Source organism: Petromyzon marinus, chromosome 54 (genome assembly GCF_048934315.1).
Source record: "Petromyzon marinus isolate PM22_M1 ecotype Great Lakes invasive population chromosome 54, UKy_Petmar_22M1.pri1.0, whole genome shotgun sequence".
NCBI classification, from domain to species: domain Eukaryota; kingdom Metazoa; phylum Chordata; class Hyperoartia; order Petromyzontiformes; family Petromyzontidae; genus Petromyzon; species Petromyzon marinus.
In genome coordinates, this window is record NC_133720.1 from 9561973 (window position 1) to 9580146 (window position 18174).

At 57.4% G+C, this 18174-nt stretch overlaps 1 protein-coding gene across 3 annotated transcripts in view; it reads right to left on the reverse strand.

Moving 5' to 3' along the window:
• LOC116954071 (chromodomain-helicase-DNA-binding protein 7-like) overlaps window positions 1-18174 on the reverse strand; it is a 107450-nt gene that overhangs the window by 7335 nt on the left and 81941 nt on the right. For all 3 annotated transcript variants that reach the window (XM_076052165.1, XM_076052164.1, XM_076052166.1), the window contains 18 exons: window positions 17559-17758; window positions 17137-17296; window positions 14924-15013; window positions 14575-14678; window positions 14156-14273; window positions 13588-13669; window positions 13106-13151; window positions 12264-12495; window positions 11490-11698; window positions 10749-11034; window positions 9697-10027; window positions 7326-8202; window positions 6782-6948; window positions 6110-6373; window positions 3505-4083; window positions 1834-2106; window positions 1033-1173; window positions 87-191 (listed from right to left, as the gene is read on the reverse strand). In XM_076052165.1, coding sequence (XP_075908280.1) covers window positions 87-191; window positions 1033-1173; window positions 1834-2106; window positions 3505-4083; window positions 6110-6373; window positions 6782-6948; window positions 7326-8202; window positions 9697-10027; window positions 10749-11034; window positions 11490-11698; window positions 12264-12495; window positions 13106-13151; window positions 13588-13669; window positions 14156-14273; window positions 14575-14678; window positions 14924-15013; window positions 17137-17296; window positions 17559-17758 — 4264 coding nt within the window. The remainder of the gene's footprint in view (window positions 1-86; window positions 192-1032; window positions 1174-1833; window positions 2107-3504; window positions 4084-6109; window positions 6374-6781; window positions 6949-7325; window positions 8203-9696; window positions 10028-10748; window positions 11035-11489; window positions 11699-12263; window positions 12496-13105; window positions 13152-13587; window positions 13670-14155; window positions 14274-14574; window positions 14679-14923; window positions 15014-17136; window positions 17297-17558; window positions 17759-18174) is intronic.

The following is an 18174-nucleotide window of genomic DNA, read 5'->3' on the forward strand; positions in this document are numbered from 1 at the left end:
GATGCACTGTGTGGGAGGTGCATTGTAAATATTAAGTGATGACGACGATGATGATGATGGGGGTGGGGGGGGGGGGCGGCACTCACCGACTGCTTGACGACCTCGCCCCAGTCGTCGGGGACGGCGAACTCCGTGTTCTCCTGCAGCCACCGCGCCAGCTCCTTGAGCGTGGGTGCCATCGCACCGCCCATCTGGGGTCGGGGTAAAGGATGAAGAGGTAGGGCGGGGTGTAGGGGGTGGGGGAGCAAAGAGGAGATGAATGGACGCAGGAGGAGGAACAACGTGGCATCATATCGCCGCCCGCTGATCGCAATGCGGCAGCAGTTTCTCCCAGAGATCGATGTTAATATCGTTACCCAGTGAATGTTGGTGATGGGGAGAGGAAGTGAGGCCTTTGTTTTTGTAATATATATAGAACAGGCAGTCGCCGTGTGTAAGGGAGGTTGGCGGTGTTTTAGCGGAAAGGTCAATGTCAGCCAAAGAATGATATAATCAGTTTTTATTGCTGGCCTGCAGTCTGACCTGTGGCTCACCGGCCATTCAGCGCATATCATGCCTCTCGGGTCAATACAATTAGTACCACTTTTACTACCACCACTGTCACCACCAACACCACTCTCATAACTAAAACAAAAGACAAAGATCCCCCATAGAACGTTTTAGAGCACCTATGAAGGTCGGCACGGCACACGAGGCGCGGTGGGTGGTCATCACTACGGACGGTCTCGCCTTTGTCTCCCGAGTGACGATGTTTGGACACCGCACCAGGTTCTCATTCATGGCCGTGTAGACCTCGGAAAGGGCCAGGATCGATTAAAAAATTCCCGTCACTGCATTCGTAGCGCAGCGCGCTAACCGCTGCACCACAGCTCCCCACTTCACCAGCACTACCAGTAACCTGCTTCACCGCCACAGCCACCCTCATCACCACCGCCTCCCACTGGTAGTACCTTTCCACTACCATTACCACCACCACCACCACTAGTACCCTCCCAACACCACCACCATGCTCGTGACGGCGCCCGTGTCCACCTTCTTGGCGGAGCGGCGGTTGACGACGGGCACGCGCTCCTCCCCCGTGAGTCTGCGCACGTCCAGCTTGTGCGGGTTCTTGCAGCGGTGGCGCTTCTTCTTCGGCTTGTCGAGGGGGTCCACCAGGAGGCCGCTGGCGCTCTGCAGAGCCGCAACGAGGGGATATCAAAACAAAATCAATACAAACACCATCACCGCCAACAACAACCACCATTTGCCACTAAGTGGCGGAGACATCACCACGTTCACCAACGCGAGGCCTCCAATCAATCCGCGTCATCTCTCTCCGATCGACTCATCCACGGGGGTCCCACTCCCGACAAAGCCTCGCCCACGGCAGCTCTCTCCGTAACCTCTGACCCCGAGCCGCCCCCATTGAACGAGCCAGGGCCGGGCTAATTAGCACGGCACGGCCGGCGGCGCCGATGACGGTGGCAAACACAAAATGGCACCACAGCCACAACCGGTGCAAGGATGAAGGTGGAGTCCTGCAATTGCCTGGCGGAAGGGCCTACTCCACCAGAGGGAGCTCTAGAGGGTATTTGGTCTACTCTTCCACGCTGTACCGGACGTGGTGGTGGGGTAACATGCGCTAATGGCACACGTGGACCGCCCAAGGAATTTGAAAGCCGTGTTTGGCAACCAATAGGGAAATTGGGCGTTTGTATCTCCGCAAAAAAACATGATTTTTGATGGTCGGTGTGGCACACAGGTGTGGAGTCCTCCGCACATCTGTGTGATCAAGGTCACACGTGGGTAGGAGGAAGAGGAAGGGTGGTGGGGGGGGCGTTGTGTTGGTACCGGGAGCAGGCTGGCCATGTCCACGGTGTACGCCGGGTTCTGCTTGAGGAACTCCTCCAGCTGGCGCCGTGATGGCGCGTCATGCCCCGCCAGGCGGGTGCCATCCTGCAGGCTCACCACCGGCACTCGCGACTCCGGCGTTTCGGCCGGTGCCGCCGCCGCCGCCGCCGACACCACGGGCACGCTCGCCGCCGCCGTCGCCGCCGCTGTGACGGCCGCCGCCGTCGCAGCGGCAGCCGCCTCGTCCACCGGCTTGGCGCCATCGGCGTCGTCCTGCGTGGTAAATGGTGTCAAGAGGGAGTGAGACACAGCTGAGGTGCACGATTCGGCTATTGAGCCGATGGGTCAACATGTTTTTTTTTATCTTCTTTGGTTCTTTCGGTAAAGTCACGTAGAATGATAATAAAATAATAAATAGATAAAATAAAATAACACAATAATATTCTCACGACGTTTCGGCCACAACACAAGCGGCCTTCATCAGGTGAAGGGGGCGAGACTGTCTGGAGGACAGCGCTGGAGTGAAAGAGCTACGTTCAGATACGGCCTTTAAGCTGTGTGAGAGGAACAAAGCGCCTTGACAAAGGAATTAGCATAGAATTTAGCATTGAAATGGCTGAATGATTAGCTTGTGACTGGTCACAGAAATAGCTATGTTAAAAGTTAAAGCATACACACCCGCAGAGGCACCCATTGTTAAAGGGATTAGCATAGAATTTAGCATTGAAATAGCTAAGTTAAGGCATACACATCTTGACAATGGAATTAGCATAGAATTTAGCATTGAGATAGCTGAGTGGTTAGCTTGTACCTGCTGCAGAAATAGCTACGTTAAAGTCAGAGCATACACATTCACCGAGGCCCTTAGTACAAATCAAACAGGAGAATTTATCATTGAAATAACTAGGCGAATCCAGCATTGAAACAACTGAGTGATTAGCTAGTGACTGGTCACAGAAATGACTACACATCTGAGCTATTCACAGTACTATATAGTGAACCAATAAAAACTAAAATATAAATTACCTTCATGTTATCAATAAACTCTATATTCTCCAATCAGCTAAGCTACCAACAATAAGTCGTTATATATCACACTCCAGCGCTGTCCTACCAGACAGTCTCGCCCCCTTCACCTGATGAAGGCCGCTTGTGTTGTGGCCGAAACGTCGTGAGAATATTATTGTGTTATTTTATTTTATCAATTTATTATTTTATTATCATTCTACGTGACTTTACCGAAAGAACCAAAGAAGATGAATCATTGCAGTCACGAAAGCTTTAAATCGAAATGTTTTTTTTTTAATTAACTTCCATTATTATGAGTGACGAGTCGCACCACTCCAACAAATAGCAGCCGGGCCAACGTCCTGCGTCTCTGTAAATCCTGCCCATCAAAAAGTGGGGAAGAGGAGAGGCTTTATTTTATTTGAACTATTTTCGTGTCACTCAAATGGTTGAAGAATTAAACCGCAACCAGGGCAGCTCCACAATGACGGACAATCAGAAAACTGGGCAGAATTTGTAATTTTTTGGTTTCGGATTCATTCGATGCGCTTTTTTTAATTTTTACCCGTCGTGTTTTGTGGCGAGTTGAAGTATGGTCAAATAAGCCCCCGTGACCCACGTAACCCCCATGGGCGACATCTCACACCCCCGCCCCCCGCTCACCGCTCCGCCGTGCTTGTGGCTCGTCATGAGGCTAAGGTCAAACCCCTCCACGTTCTTCCTGCGGCCCCGGCGCTTGCGGACGACTCTGCCGGCCCCCAGCGCGTCCCTCGCGGCGGTGCCGTCCCCGCCCGTCAGGGCGCCGTTGTTGAGGCCGGCCCTCGCCGCCGCCGCCGCCGCCGCCGATCCGGCCGAGGCCAGCGCTCGCGCCTGCAGCACCGCGTCCAGGCGGGCCTTGAGCACATCGGCCGGGGCCCCCCGGGAGGGGACGGCGGCCGTGCCGGCATTGCCCCTGGACGCCGGCGCCGAGCCCTCCGCGCCGACGGAACCCGAGCCGCTCTCGGCGGCGAAGAACGAGAGGTCGACGGCCGAGTCTTGCCACAGCTCGTCCGGAAGGCCGAGCGTCGCCGGGGCGGCCGCCGCCGCCGCCGCCGGGGCCACCGGTGGCGCCTTGGTGGGGTCCATGGCCTGCGCCATGAGGTCCATGAGGCTGCGCCGCTTGGCCACCTGCTCGGCCTCGATCTCCGCCTTCTTGCGCCGTTTGCGCCGCTGCTTGTGGAAGGGGAGCTTGAGGTCGTCGTCCTGCACGACGAGGCAGACGTTAGGGTCGGGGCCAAGGCCGGAGTGGCTCCCGTCACCGCGAGCGCTCGCTAATCTAATTTCAGACTTGTGTACATATATTTGAAGCTTTCGTGGCTGCAGGAATCACTCTTTGGTTCTTTCGGTAAAGTAACGTGACTTTACCGAAAGAACCAAAGAGTACATATATTTGTAAAGAGCGCTTTCACTCAAGGCACTTGACAGAGCTTACAAAACGGTGGACAGAATGGAATTATTTACATGGCAAGGGCGTGCTACAAGGTATTGAGGAATGAGTGAGCGGCAATAGAGGGGTACTTGGGGATCACGAAAGGGTAGGGGAGCCACGGGAAGGAGCGGAGGGGTGAGCCGGCGTATGGAGGGGTAGGGTCCCCGCAGACTGCGAGCAATGGCACCAAGGGTCTCCTACGGTGACGCCAGCGGCGGAGCTTCACGTGTCAATGTGTCGCTTCTCTCCACAGTTATTTCAAAGTCTTCCCCAGCCCTAAATCACACCGCTACGTACATCACATTCGCATTATTTGGGTGCCGCGGTGGCTAGATGTGAACGACCTCGCATGGTATACAGGAGGTTGTGGGGGTTCGATCCCAACCCCGACGCTTGTATATTCAGAGTTTGCATATCTCTCTCTCCTTGATTGTGTGGATTTTTTTCCAGATTCTCCGGTTTTTCCGTCCACGTTTACAATCGACACCAATCGTGTATTTGGCTGAAATAAATTCCCACGTGATAAGCCACTTTGTTGAGCTATCATTTGTGGTCCGGTCGCTTGTGAAGAGCTATATACAACTCAGTGGGACTCACCTGGTAAAATAAAAAAATAAAATCGTCAATAATTCCGTTTGATCTGCAACTGTTCCAAGACTCCCTCTAGTCTGGCGTGGGACCTAAATGCTCCGGCGGGGCTGCTGCTGCCATCGAGCGCAGCACAGTGGGTGTGGGGGCGACACAGCCCAGAACACAAAGTCACGTGAGGTTATAACGGAGCAATTACAACAAAAGGCAAACCAATCCGGCTCCATCAGCTCTCAGGTCCAGACAACAAGCGAGTCGCGGGGGTGGCCGGCCAGCTGGCCGGGCCAACCAGTAATTAGGTACAAATCCGCACAGAGAAACTAACGAACGATGAGCGTGGGGATGAACGTTTTAGCAGAGCATGCGATAGGAGGGAACGCGATTCAAAACAGCAGCAGTGGCGGTAAGCGCTGGCAGCAGCCGACGGTGGAGAGGGCAGCAGAGCGGCAGAGACCGCTTCAAAAGAACAAAACTGCGAACGATTCGAGATCGCAGCGACGCGGTTGACCGACGCGCTGCCGGATCATTCGCTCGATCCAGACACCCGTGGCAGATGTTCTGCGTGGCGCCACCCCTAAGTGCGATCTGTCTCACGGCGCCGCCACTGCTGAGCGCGCTGCACGAATCCTGACGGATTCCTAGACGCGCAACGCAAAGTGGGCGTTGTGAGCGCAAGCCAAACGAGTAACACCACCACCACGAGTAACACCACCACGAGTAACACCACCACCACGAGTGACACCACCACGAGTGACACCACCACGAGTGACACCACCACGAGTGACACCACCACGAGTGACACCACCACGAGTGACACCACCACGAGTGACACCACCACGAGTAACACCACCATCACCACCCTCCCTAAAAAAACATTCAGGGATGCAACTCGATTCAAGAATCCGTAGTTCTCCTCTCTATTTGGTGGTGTCGTTTTTTTTTCTTCCAAATGGAGCCACGGGTATAGGGAGCTGCTTTTTACTCACTGCCGGAATCGAAACGTCGGACATCGTACCAAGCGACACGCAGCGGTACAGCCCAACACCACCACATTGGAGAGCTGCACGGCACAACTGCGAACATCCACGCAGGACAATTACCAACCCCTCTGCAACATCACCAACATCAAAATCGTTACTAACTCTGTCCATGTCACCATAACCCACCGCCCCCCGGTGCTAGCGCCGGTGCTGCCGCCCCCCCCCCCCCCACCTTGGCGAGCTGCGGAGACGGAGCGCCCGTCTCCTCGGCGATGCTCAGGGCCGGCGAGTCGTTGGCCAACGGGCTGTCCGTGCCACTGGGGGTAAAGGTCGCCACCGGGGGCGCTGCTGGTGCCGGCACCGGCGTTGCCGCGGCAACTGCAGCAACCGCGCTTGTCGAGGCCACCACCTCCAGCACCAGTCGCCGTGCCGACGGCCACTTGCCCCGAAGCACCGTGTAGCAGATCTGGTCGATGCGGTTGATCATCACGCGGTCCTGTTGGGCACGGCAAAGAGGCGGCAGAGATCAAATCAGAGATCGGTTGCTAAGGTGCGGGTGCCAGGTCAAGTGCTGCCCTCCCGAAGGCGGAAACCTCCCCAAAAAGCCACACCCGTCATGAGTTTGTGCAAAAAATGCGTCTAAATAATCGCACGGAAAGCCTCAAGAGCTTTCCCCGCTGCCCGAATGAGCATCGATGGCATTGATGCTCATCTCCCATTTGCAGCCCTCGCAGCAGGGGCAGCAGTGGAAATTCCGCACTCCTACGGACAGGGAGGAGTCCATTACCTAGAAGGGCAACATCTGCTGAACTCCCAACACCTCCGACAAGCACGGTCGGCTACGTACGGTGCGAAAGAAGTTCAAGGTACATGCATACGAACAATGTTGACCCCAATCACGCACCTTGGGCCAGTAGGAGAAGGTGTAGATGGGCTGGTGGGGGTCGGGGTATCCGGGCGGGCACAACTCCCCCTCCTCACGCACCGAGTCGTCCAGCGTGTCGTCCCCGCGCCCGAACGACGCGTTGCTCTCGTCGGCGAACGCCCGGGGTTGCAAAGACCCGGTCACGCCTGCTCCAGAGGGGGACCCGGGGGGGGGGGGGGGGGGGAGAAGGAGATGACGCAAGGAAAGTGACGACACGAAAACGAGACGAGAGAGAGAGAGAATCGGTGCCCTTGAGCGGGGTCCTGGGTGCCACAGATAGCTGCCGAGGACCCCAGCCAAGTGCCCGAAAACACTTTTAGCTTCCCTGTAGTGGGAGTCTGTGCTCACGATGCTTCTCCTCTGCTCATCCCGACTGATGGCCACGTTACAACGCACGGTGGCCAGCAGGCGCCAGTACGGCACTGGTCTCCATCCAACTCCTCTGCAGATGGGAGCGTTGTCCCCTCCCGTGTGTGCGTGGCGTGCGTGGGCGTTCGTGCCGTGGCGAGCGCTCGCCGCTCACCGCGAGCCTTCAACTCGAAGTCGGACTTCTCCTCGTCGTCGCTGTCCGTCTCCTCGTCGTCTTCCTCGCCGTCCTCACTGCTCTTCCTCCGCGCTTCCTCGCGACGCGCCTCCTCCTTCACCTCCTCTGTCCTGCTCTCCTCCACCACCACCTCGGCCGGTACTTCCTGCTTCACCTTGGCCAGCACTTCCTGCTTCACCTTGGAAAGCACTTCCTCCTCCTGCTTCCGCAACGCTTCCTCCTCCTGCTTCCGCAACGCTTCCTCCTCCTGCTTCCGCAACGCTTCCTCCTCCTGCTTCCGCAACGCTTCCTCCTCCTGCTTCCGCAACGCTTCCTCCTGCTTCCCCAATGCTTCCTCCTCCTGCTTCCGCAAAGCTTCCTCCTGCTTCCGCAACGCTTCCTCCTCCTGCTTCCCCAAAGCTTCCTCCTCCTGCTTCCCCAAAGATTCCCCCTCCTGCTTCCCCAAAGCTTCCCCCTTCTGTTTCCCCAACGCTTCCTCCACCTGCTTCCCCAAAGCTTCCTCCACTCGCTTCCCTAATGCTTCCTCCTCCTGCTTCCCCAAAGCTTCCTCCACTCGCTTCCCTAATGCTTCCTCCTCCTGCTTCCCTAATGCTTCCTCCTCCTGCTTCTTCACAGGCACGTCCTCCTCCTGCTTCATCACCACCGGCTCGTCGTCCTCCCGCTTCGTGGGCGCTTCTGGCTTCTCCGCCGCTTCCTGCTTCGTTGGCGCGTCGGGCTCTGCGGTGACGGCCCCGGAGTCCGGTTTCGTTTCGGTGCCGTCGAGTTTCGGGGCAGACCTCGGCTCCTCCACCTCATCCGCGGGCGGCGGCGCCGACGGCTCCCTGACGCCTGCGTCCACCTCGGCCAACGGCTCCGACTGAAACGAAAACATGGAGGGGGTGGGGCGGGAGCAAGGTGTCCGGTTGGGGTCAGGGTTCAGGTGCACAGAGACGGCCCCCGCCGAGATCCGGCGTTCGATTCTGGGTTTCGGCCACAACAACCACCACGGTGACACTGGGGCTCTCGAGCCAAGCTGCAGCTTGTGTGAAAAAAAAAAAAATTCTGGCACGTGTCGTGATGGGTACCGCAACACCCTACCGTGTCCAACCGAGCTGCATTGGCTTCCGGTTGCCGAACAAATACATTATAAGGTCACGCATCATTACACGCGATACCTCGCCGATCTCGTCAAGGAGCATAAACCATCAACACGCAAACTCCGGGGGTCATCCTCGCAGCAGCTTTTGGCTAACCATCGAACAAAGACGGTCGCCGCATCATCACACGTCGCTTTCGGAAGCATTTCTGCGGCCATCTGGAACGCTCTTCCTTCAGATATTAGGAAAGCCACTGCAGCTGTGCACTTTTTAATCATATAGATTGAAAAAGCATTTCTTTAGAACCGATTTCTGTGTTTAGTTTGTTGTCCTTCTCCCCGCACCTCCGATGGGCATGGTTGGCTATGTACGGTGCGAAAGAAGCTCAACATCCGTACAGTCATCGCACAAACAACTCGTGCCCTTAAGTTTAGGTCAGTCAACTGGGCAGACACCCAGGCATCACACATTATTTTAACTACGCGAATAAACATTACTACACGTGTCTGTAGGTGGTGGGAGCGGAGGGGGGGGGGCAGTCCCTAGTGTGCGGAGAGACAAAGAGGCCATTTCAAAGGATCTCAGAATCTGTTCTACGGCATCTCCTTTCTCGGACCACTTATAAAACGCACGCAAAGCGAGCCCATTGGGAATACATTTTGGAGAAATTAATCATTTGGCGGGACCCTGGGGTCCCGAAAAAATCAGGTCAATAATTATTATTTTTCAGTCCGCCCACTCGTGATCCCGACAGCAACGCGCCACCCACCCAGACTCGCGCCAACAAGCGCCAGCAGGCGGCGATCAACACGATGGGCGCCACCCCACCAGCCAAACGCAAGCCCGGGGGGGCGTCCGCCGCAGTCGCGCGCGGCGACGACGCCCTCCGGTCAGCCGTTGATCCTCGGATTCTTTGCCAAGGTGAGCCCCACCGCCGCCCCCCAGGCGGTGAATTTAACGTGTTTGTGTAATTTTTCAACTTTTTACGAAACTTAGTGCCCCGAGTAGCTCTCGACGAGGCCAATCGATTGACCACTAGTTTTGTTATCGGTAAGGCAACAGGACTCATGTCGCTATGTGGTTTTTCCCACCCCGGGGCAGTGATGGGACCCCGGGGTCCTGGCAATTGCTTCAAATGCTGAAAAAACCCAAAGACACAAATAAACTTGGGAAACACGGGCCTTGCTCATCCCGCCCCTGCCCTCCCCCAAAAACACCATCACCACCACAATCACCCCCCGTTGCCTTCATCGCGCTCGCCACGCTCGTCGTACCTTCACGTGCACCTCGGCCTCTCCGAAGTTCTCCACTCTCTCCTCGCTCGACTCGGACTTCACCTCTACCGGCGCCTCGGCGGCAACGGCGCCGTCCTCTCCCTCGGCCGGCGCCGTCCCGTCGGGGCCCTTCTCCGGCCCTTCGTCGGGCCCTCCCGCCCCTCCGTCTGGCCCAGCCACCGCCGCCGCTGCCACCGTCGCCCCATTAGCGGTTTCGTCGGGGGGGTCCCCAGCCACCGGGGAGGCTGCGGCACGGTGGTGGTGTTGGTGCCGCAGTAGCGCCAGCGCGTTGGCGTTATTGGTGCTGGAGGACGTCTGGCACTGGATGTACCTGGGGCGAGAGACGTGACTGGGTTGGCGCCGAGTAGCGTTCACTCTCGCTACCAGCAGCAGCAGTGAGGGCGTTCCTTATGAGTGGAGGCGTAATGATGCATCGATTGACGTTGATGAATGTGTGTCTCTATGCGAGTCTACGGGTCTCTATGCGAGTCTACGGGTCTCTATGCGAGTCTACGGGTCTCTATGCGAGTCTACGGGTCTCTATGCGAGTCTACGGGTCTATATACAAGTCTACGGGTCTATATACAAGTCTACAGGTCTCTATGAGAGTCTACGGGTCTCTATGTGAGTCTACAGGTCTATATACAAGTCTGCAGGTCTCTATGCGAGTCTACGGGTCTCTATGCGAGTCTACAGGTCTATATACAAGTCTACAGGTCTCTATGTGAGTCTACAGGTCTATATACAAGTCTACGGGTCTCTATGTGAGTCTACGGGTCTCTATGCGAGTCTACAGGTCTATATACAAGTCTACAGGTCTCTATGTGAGTCTACGGGTCTCTATGCGAGTCTACGGGTCTATAAACGAGTACGTGAGAAAGAACGAGCAGCTATCTTCAGCCGCAGGGCCCGTCGGCCTGTGGCACCAACATGTGATCCCTTTCACAGTTTGCTAGATGCCGACCGTGCCGTGCCCAGTCACACGCTGCTGCCACGGCGTCGGGGTCTGGTCGGGTTGTCCGGCTGGCGCCCGGTCAGGCGTCGGCGCTCACCTCTGCTGCGCCTCGCGGAAGGGCAGCGTGGCGTCACACAGGATGTGGTAGTCGGTGCGGCTGACTCCGTGGCGGGCGGCGCCGATGAGCAGCTCGCGGTCGTGCCGACCGCACTCCCACCAATCGGGGAGGTCGTAGGAGGGGGCGCACAGCAGCAGGCGCTCCTCCAGCTGCGGGTGGCGCAGCACCTGCTCGCGCACCTTGCGCAGCAGCTGGATACGGTAGAGGGTGCGCGACGCGCGCTCCTCCGTGATGGGGGCCAGCAGCAGCGACGGGTCCACGAGGCCTGGCCACGGATGGTGGGCAGGTGGACGCCAGAGGGGTGGGCAAGGGACGTGCGCACAGTGAGCGGGGCAGATGCGGTAGGGCGAGAGACACGGGGAGGGCGAGAGAGACACGGAGAAGGTGAGAAGGACACGGGGAGGGCGAGAGAGACACGGAGAAGGTGAGAAGGACACGGGGAGGGCGAGAGAGACACGGAGAAGGTGAGAAGGACACGGGGAGGGCGAGAGAGACACGGAGACGGTGAGAAGGACACGGGGAGGGCGAGAAAGACACGGAGAAGGTGAGAAGGACACGGGGAGGGCGAGAGAGACACGGAGAAGGTGAGAAGGACACGGGGAGGGCGAGAAAGACACAAATGCGAAGGATGCAGCGGCGTTATGCGATGACGGGACACAATAGGTGGGGTGCGACAGTAGGATGGCCACCGCGGTGCGGGCGGGCGTGCTGGCTACGTACGGTCGCTCTCGTGCGGCAGCATGCGGCACACACGGCGGCACATGGCGAGGAAGGCCAGCAGGTACTTGGTGAGGCTCTCGTCCGTCTTTTTGTCGAGCCGCGCGTAGGCGCGGAAGCGCGCCCAGTCGAACTGCTGCCGCTCGGGGTCGTACTCCACGCCGAACGTCGACACCACGCGGTAGAAATCCGTCTCCTCGCGGCGCGTCCACCTGGGCCGGAAATTCCACGTTCCCGTAACGAGGGAGGAAGGGAGGGGGTGAGTGACTTCGCTTGACGCACTCGCTCGGGAAACTTCCCTCGGAAGCGACGCTCTCAGCTTTTGATCCGGCAAGGATGGTCGCCCAATTACCCCAACAGGGATCTGAACTCAACATATTTGACCTAGAGGCGAGCGGTCTAACCAGGGCTGAATTTCAGCCGGCTGGGACGAGAAAATATTTTTCCGCACCCGGCACAGCACATCCAGTAAACCTCTCGCTATGGCTGTGACCGCTAGTCACGGCGCCACCTACTCCAAGTCTGCCAGTGACCCGGAAAATAATCAGTGAGAAATGTCAGCCTTGGGGTCTCGCACCCCACCGCACCCACCAGGCTCCACGCACGTCCGCACACATCTCGTGGATGCATGTACCAATCATCAGGCACGCGAGGCGTGTAAACGACTTCATCCGTATTGGAACGGCAAACAAAAATGTATGAAAGCGGCAAGAAGTCGCGGCCGGCGCCGTCACTCTCGGCCGGACCGGTCAGTTCGCCGGCGCCTGCCTCTCTCACCTCTGCCGGCGCTCCGTCTTGGCGGCCTCGCGAGCCTGGATGAGCTCCTCGTTGCGGCGGCGCCGCCTGCGGTCGGGCTTGGCCGCCGCCAGCAGCCGCTGCTGCTGCTGCTTGTAGCAGCGCTGGTACGCCGTGACGATGCGACGCAGGCGCGTGGTGAGCGCCGAGCCCGACGGCCAGCCCGGCCGCCCGCTGCCGTCGCCGCACGAGCTGCCGCCGACCCCGCCGGCGTCTGTAGGCGTCGCATGGGGGAGAGGAGAAGGTGGGGGGAGGTGGGGATGTCGAGGTTAGGTCTTTGGGTACAGAGCGCACAGCGCGATAACCATCATCGCGGCACCGCTCCACACCTGTTGCAATTTTCCAAGCGTATAAATCTTGTGCTGTACAAAAAACCAGGGGATACGTCCCCTTGAGAGAGTTTGTGGAGATTTTGTTATGTCGGGAGTTGACTGTGACCATCGATCTGCATGCAGGTGCAGTAACGCCGCAGCAGAGGGCAGGAGAGAGACGCCTCCTAACGAATGTGCCAGCGACCTTTGTCCTCGCTAGCGGTCGCTCAACCCGCTCAGCATTTGCACAATAGTGGCATTTAGAAAAAAAGAGAGTAAATAAATTAACCCGGGAAGACTCTGTTGCTACCTTAGGGACATTTGGCCAGCCCGAGAACATCCGTGCATAGCAGGAGATCACACGCAACACTCAAATCCCACTCCGAGAACTCCTGGAGCAGCCAGGCTGGAGAGTCTGCTTGGCTAACAAGAGCCGCCGGCGACACGGGGCACATCTACGGTGATTTGGTCGGAGGGTTAATTGGTTGTGACGAGGTGGGCAGTGCTGCGTACCGTCGGAGATCGTCATCTTGAGGTCCGACGACGACATGAAGTCGTCCTGCAACACAGAGGGGCGGGGGGGGAGGGGCGCGAGTTACACCGGCCTGGAGTGACACCGCAAGGACAGGATTTTGTTTTCGGGCGAAGGCTGCTTTCTGAGCCAGAGTTGGTCTCTGGCATCTCTCCTTTGGTCATGAAGTTGCTACCTTCCCGGCGGAAGTGGTCGAGGAAGATGATGATCGTGGCTACATGGGTGATTATGACAGAAGTGATGCCGGCGGCAGTGACTTTGTTGCAAGTGGCGGTGGTCGTGGCAGCGGTGGTGGCGATGATCGTGGCTGTGGTGGCGATTGTGGTGGCGATTGTGGTGATGGTGTTGGTCGTGTTGGTGATTATCAGTGCCTGTGGGGGACTAGATAGTGGTGGTGGCGAGCTGCCGTGGTGGTGGCGGCGGTTCTTTCCGTGGTGGATGGTGCGTGGCGCCCGCCTCTCACCTCGATGTCGATGTCGTCCCGGAAGGCGGCGCGCGCCGGCTTATACTCCGGATCCTCGCCCTCGTCGCGCTCAAACTCTCCGCTGAGCACCGGTGACGCGCACACGCAAACACACGCGTACGCACAAAATTAATGACCACTTAAATCTGCTCAACACAGAAACACGTTACTTCGTATCGCAGAACAATATCACCACTGTCAGTCCTTGGTCGAGCGCTGGCAGCATTTTCAGTAGTAGAGTTAAATTAATTAATTAACCTCGGTTCGGTGTCCTGGCCCGTTAGGATTCAACAGGTACTTTAAGCGCCGTTTTTATCCTCTCCAAGTTTTGCACAACGCTCAGATCACATTGCCCGGGTCCAAAATAGTAACAGCACCTCGCACGAGAGTTTCGTTCACACGGGATCGTCATTACGAAAGTTATCGTGGCCCCACCCCCGCCCCGCTACCGACAACATGCGGACAGAACCAACGCATCAACGCTTCCAATCTCGGCGGGAAAGCGTCGGTAACCACAAACGATAACGACGGCGAGAGTGGCGCCACCAGCACCGCCGCCGCCACTCACCCATCGCCCAGATCACCCCCGCGTTGCTCGGCTGCGAAGGCCTGCTGGTCCGGCATGCCGACCTTCTCCAGGAAGCAGAGCGTCGGGTCCGCGCGCATCGAGTTGTACCGCTCATAGCCTGCGCACCGCCACACGCACACGGCCACACCCACGCACCCACGCACCCACGCACGCAACCACACATGAACAAACACGCAAGCGGATGCGGAAACACCAGATATCAGTACTCACGTTAAATATGATTTTCATAGGTGGTCAACGATACGCTCAAACTCGTTGCCACTGAACGGCGCACCAAAAGTCCCGGGGCGTGCGCACGCACAGCGTGGCGCTATGGTGCGACCGTTTGACTGTGCAGGAGGGGTCAAGGTCAGGGGCGGGAGGCTTGATGGGGGAGGGGGGGGGGCGGGCGACCGCACCGTGCTTGAAGACCCCGATGAGCAGGGATTTGTCGGCCGTTGAGTTCCACCAGCTGGCCGGACGGTCGCCCTGGTCGAGCTCTGGGATCCACACGTCGATCTCGCTGGGGGCACAGTGCGCGCGCACACATGCGCACGCACAAGCAGGCAGGGACACGCACGCAAGAATGCACACACAAGCACGCAGGAACGCACGCACACACGCGCAGGAACACGCACCGCATATGAGTCACATACTTTGGATTCTGTGCAGTACACCAGCCCCAGGGAGAATGTGCTCACACGCATTTAAATCCACTCATTCACGCACACACGCACGCACGCACACACGGTACACTGTCCATGATACCTGGAGTCGCACCCCTGCAGCACTCGCTCAGCCTGGTCCCCGATCACCTCCTGCCGCAGGTAGTAGAGCATGCGCACCCGCAGCAACACCCTACAGCAGGGGCAGCACAACCACCACCACCACCGTCACGATGACGGGCAACAACCACAACCGCCACTGCCGTCACGAGGACAAGCAACAACCACAGCCGCCACCGCACCGACGGGCAACAAACACAACCGCCGTCACGACGACAGGCAACAACCGCCACCATAACCACCATAGCCATCACACCTCACAGCAACACCACAACCGCCACCGCAATGCCAACGAGCAAGAACCACCGCCACGCCAAGGGGCAACACCCCTACCACAACTGGCATCGCCGTCGCACCGACAACACCGACCGCAACCGACAGCACCAACCACCACCAGTCACACTGAACAGCAACGCCCAAATTCCCACCACCACCACACCGACGAGCAATTTGGTTGACAAGTCCAAGTCAGCTGTTCGTAATGCAGTTGACAAGGCAGCTGTTCGCCATGTTCTTCGCGAGTCTGGACATCACCGCAGCCACGATTCGGCGAATCCTCCGCGGTCCCCGTGTGCAGCTCGCAGTAACGCAAAACGGTGGTGCCAAATTGACGAACGCGAGTCGCCAAGAAACCCAAATTCTGGCTTAATCACCGCTTGCTTTTCCGTTTGTGGTCCCACTCCGACGCCGCCTTGCCCACGGGGTAGGGCGGGCCGCTTTAAAATGGGACGGTTGCTCTCGCTGCGACCTTTGAAACCGAGCTGCCCCCCCACTTTATCAAGGGGCAGCCGGAACATTTGGTTCGGCACAGCCAGCAGCCGCCGTTGCCGACGCTCCAGTCAGTAAGCGAGTCGGCATGGCGGCACGGTTCGTTCACCGAAATTGACGATGCGACGATTCAGAATCAGAATATTTATTTATATACTGTAGGAGGAATCCGAGGAGCTATAAAGCTCTTTTTTCGCAGATGTCCAGTAGGGTTGGGTCAGAACGTTACAACAACAAACAGTACAATAACAGGATGGTAGTGCAAAGTACAAGCCAGGTAATCTTGACTTGAAGCTTTCGTGACTGCAGGAATTTTAGTTTTTTGTTATTTTCTTTGAACCTATCTATGTGACTTTACCGAAAGACCCAAAGAATACAGGTAAACAAATCACCCAAAAGCCTACAAATAAAAGTAAACCATCCCCATCCTACCAGGCTAAGCCCACTGAGGTATTAACTTATTTTCCAGAAGTAACCTGGCCATAAATGATAGCTCAACAAAAGTGGCTTATCATGTGGACATTTATAGCAGCAGATTAATCTAAATAATCTCAATGCACGTCTCTAAAAGGAGGGAAAACCGGAGGACCAGGAGAAAAAAATCCACGATACTACGGGGGAGAGACACACGCAGACTCCCAAATATACAGGGCATCCAATCGATTATTGATCATGATAAGACTGCTGTGCTCACGACACGCACGGATACTCACGTTGCCCATCGCCAAAACATTAACCAAAGAACCAGGTCTTGAATCGCGATGGGGGGGGGGGGGGCGGACGATCACACTCCCCGTCGACATGTTGCAGACTCTCAGAATAAACTGTACGCTTACGACTTGCCAAGCTTGTGCTGCGTACGTAGAATGCCTCGTTTCCACCGTGCGTTTGTTTACATCACCACACTTTTAGCGAATCACACGATTGTAGGTTTTACATGGCGACGGCTTTGGGTGGGGGGGGGCCTTCATCGAGCAGTGGACAAATTCTGGCCGATAAAGATCATGGCTTGGCGCCGACCCACAGCGGCGCGGCGAGATCGGTGACGGATCGCCGCTGCGTGGTGACTGCACGATGCCGTGGGGGTGGGGCGACTCTCCTCCGCTCCATATCAGTCCACAGCCCCCACCCCACCTCCCCCCTGTTCAGCTCACCCTTCGCTTCTCCCAACCCTCTCTCCCCTCGCCTCCTCCTATACCCTTCTCTCGAGGGTGCCACAGTGGCGGTAAGTTAACTACCTCGCCTGGTATGCAGGAAGTCGTGGATTCAATCTCGACCATGACGCCTGTTGTATATATGGAATGTGTGTCTCTTCCCCCGTGGTCGCGTGGATTTTTCTCTCTGGTTTTTCCCCCCACCTCCTCTTCCCCTCCACATCCATCCCCTCTGCCCCTAAACACCCACCCACCCCACACTCGTCCCTCTCACTTGTTGCACTGTTGCTTGAGGTGCTTCTTGTAGCCTTCGTCCTGCAGGATGACCTCCGGGTTGCTCTTGGTCAGCCAGTCGGCCTTCTCCAGGTCAGGCAGGCCGCTCTGGGCCTTGACCTTCTTGCCCTTGCGGCCACGCGGCACTGGCGCCGACAGGCCTGTTGACGCGGCGGGGGGGAGGGGTTGTCGGAAGGTCAGAGGCGAGCCTTACGAGGTCACGAGGTCAGCTTCCGTGAGGCCCCGGATGGGCCCAGCGTGGGACTGCATTTTTGCGCGTCGCTAAAAACTAAAAGAGCAATCCCAGTAGGTTTTAACGGGAAGCTGGAATCGTTGGTCACAGGGCCAAATCTACGGGAACTAACGTCGGCATCGGTGAGGGGACGTACCGGAGCACGAGCTGTGAGCGAACGAGTGGCTCACCTGAGTGGTTCTGCAGCGTGCGCGTCTGCCCGTCGGCCGTGGGAGTGATGAGGTCCCAGATGAAGGCCTTGATCTTCTCGTCGCCGCGGTAGTGCTGCAGGCAGTACACTACCAACGAGCGGCAGATGGCCTCCACGTCGCCCTCGGCCAGCCGGCGCTTGAAGCGCCCGTACGACAGGATGTCGGTCCACCGGCCCCAGCTGAGCGGGTGAGCGGTAGGGGCCGTACGCACACAGAAGGCAGGATATCCAGAGTGACGCACACCACCGAAGCAAACATAACGAACCGTGTGGCCCACGCGGGTTGCTGGGCCAGGTGCTGTTCGCTGTTAGCGAGAACCAATTTAAAACTAAATAACTACAACTTTTTATTTCACCAGGAAAGGCCCACTGAGCTTTCTACAACTCTTTCTCAAAAGCGACCTGGCTGCCACAAATGTTGATTCTAACTGTGGAGGGAAAAAAATCCACGCGACCACATGGGGAGAGAACACAAACTAAAAAAATATACAGGCGTCAGGGTCAAGGGACAGACTACCTGCATACCAGGCGAGAGAATCAACACCAATCAAGGCCGGTATAGTGCACGTGGTGTAGCCGGCACCATGCCTGGGCGC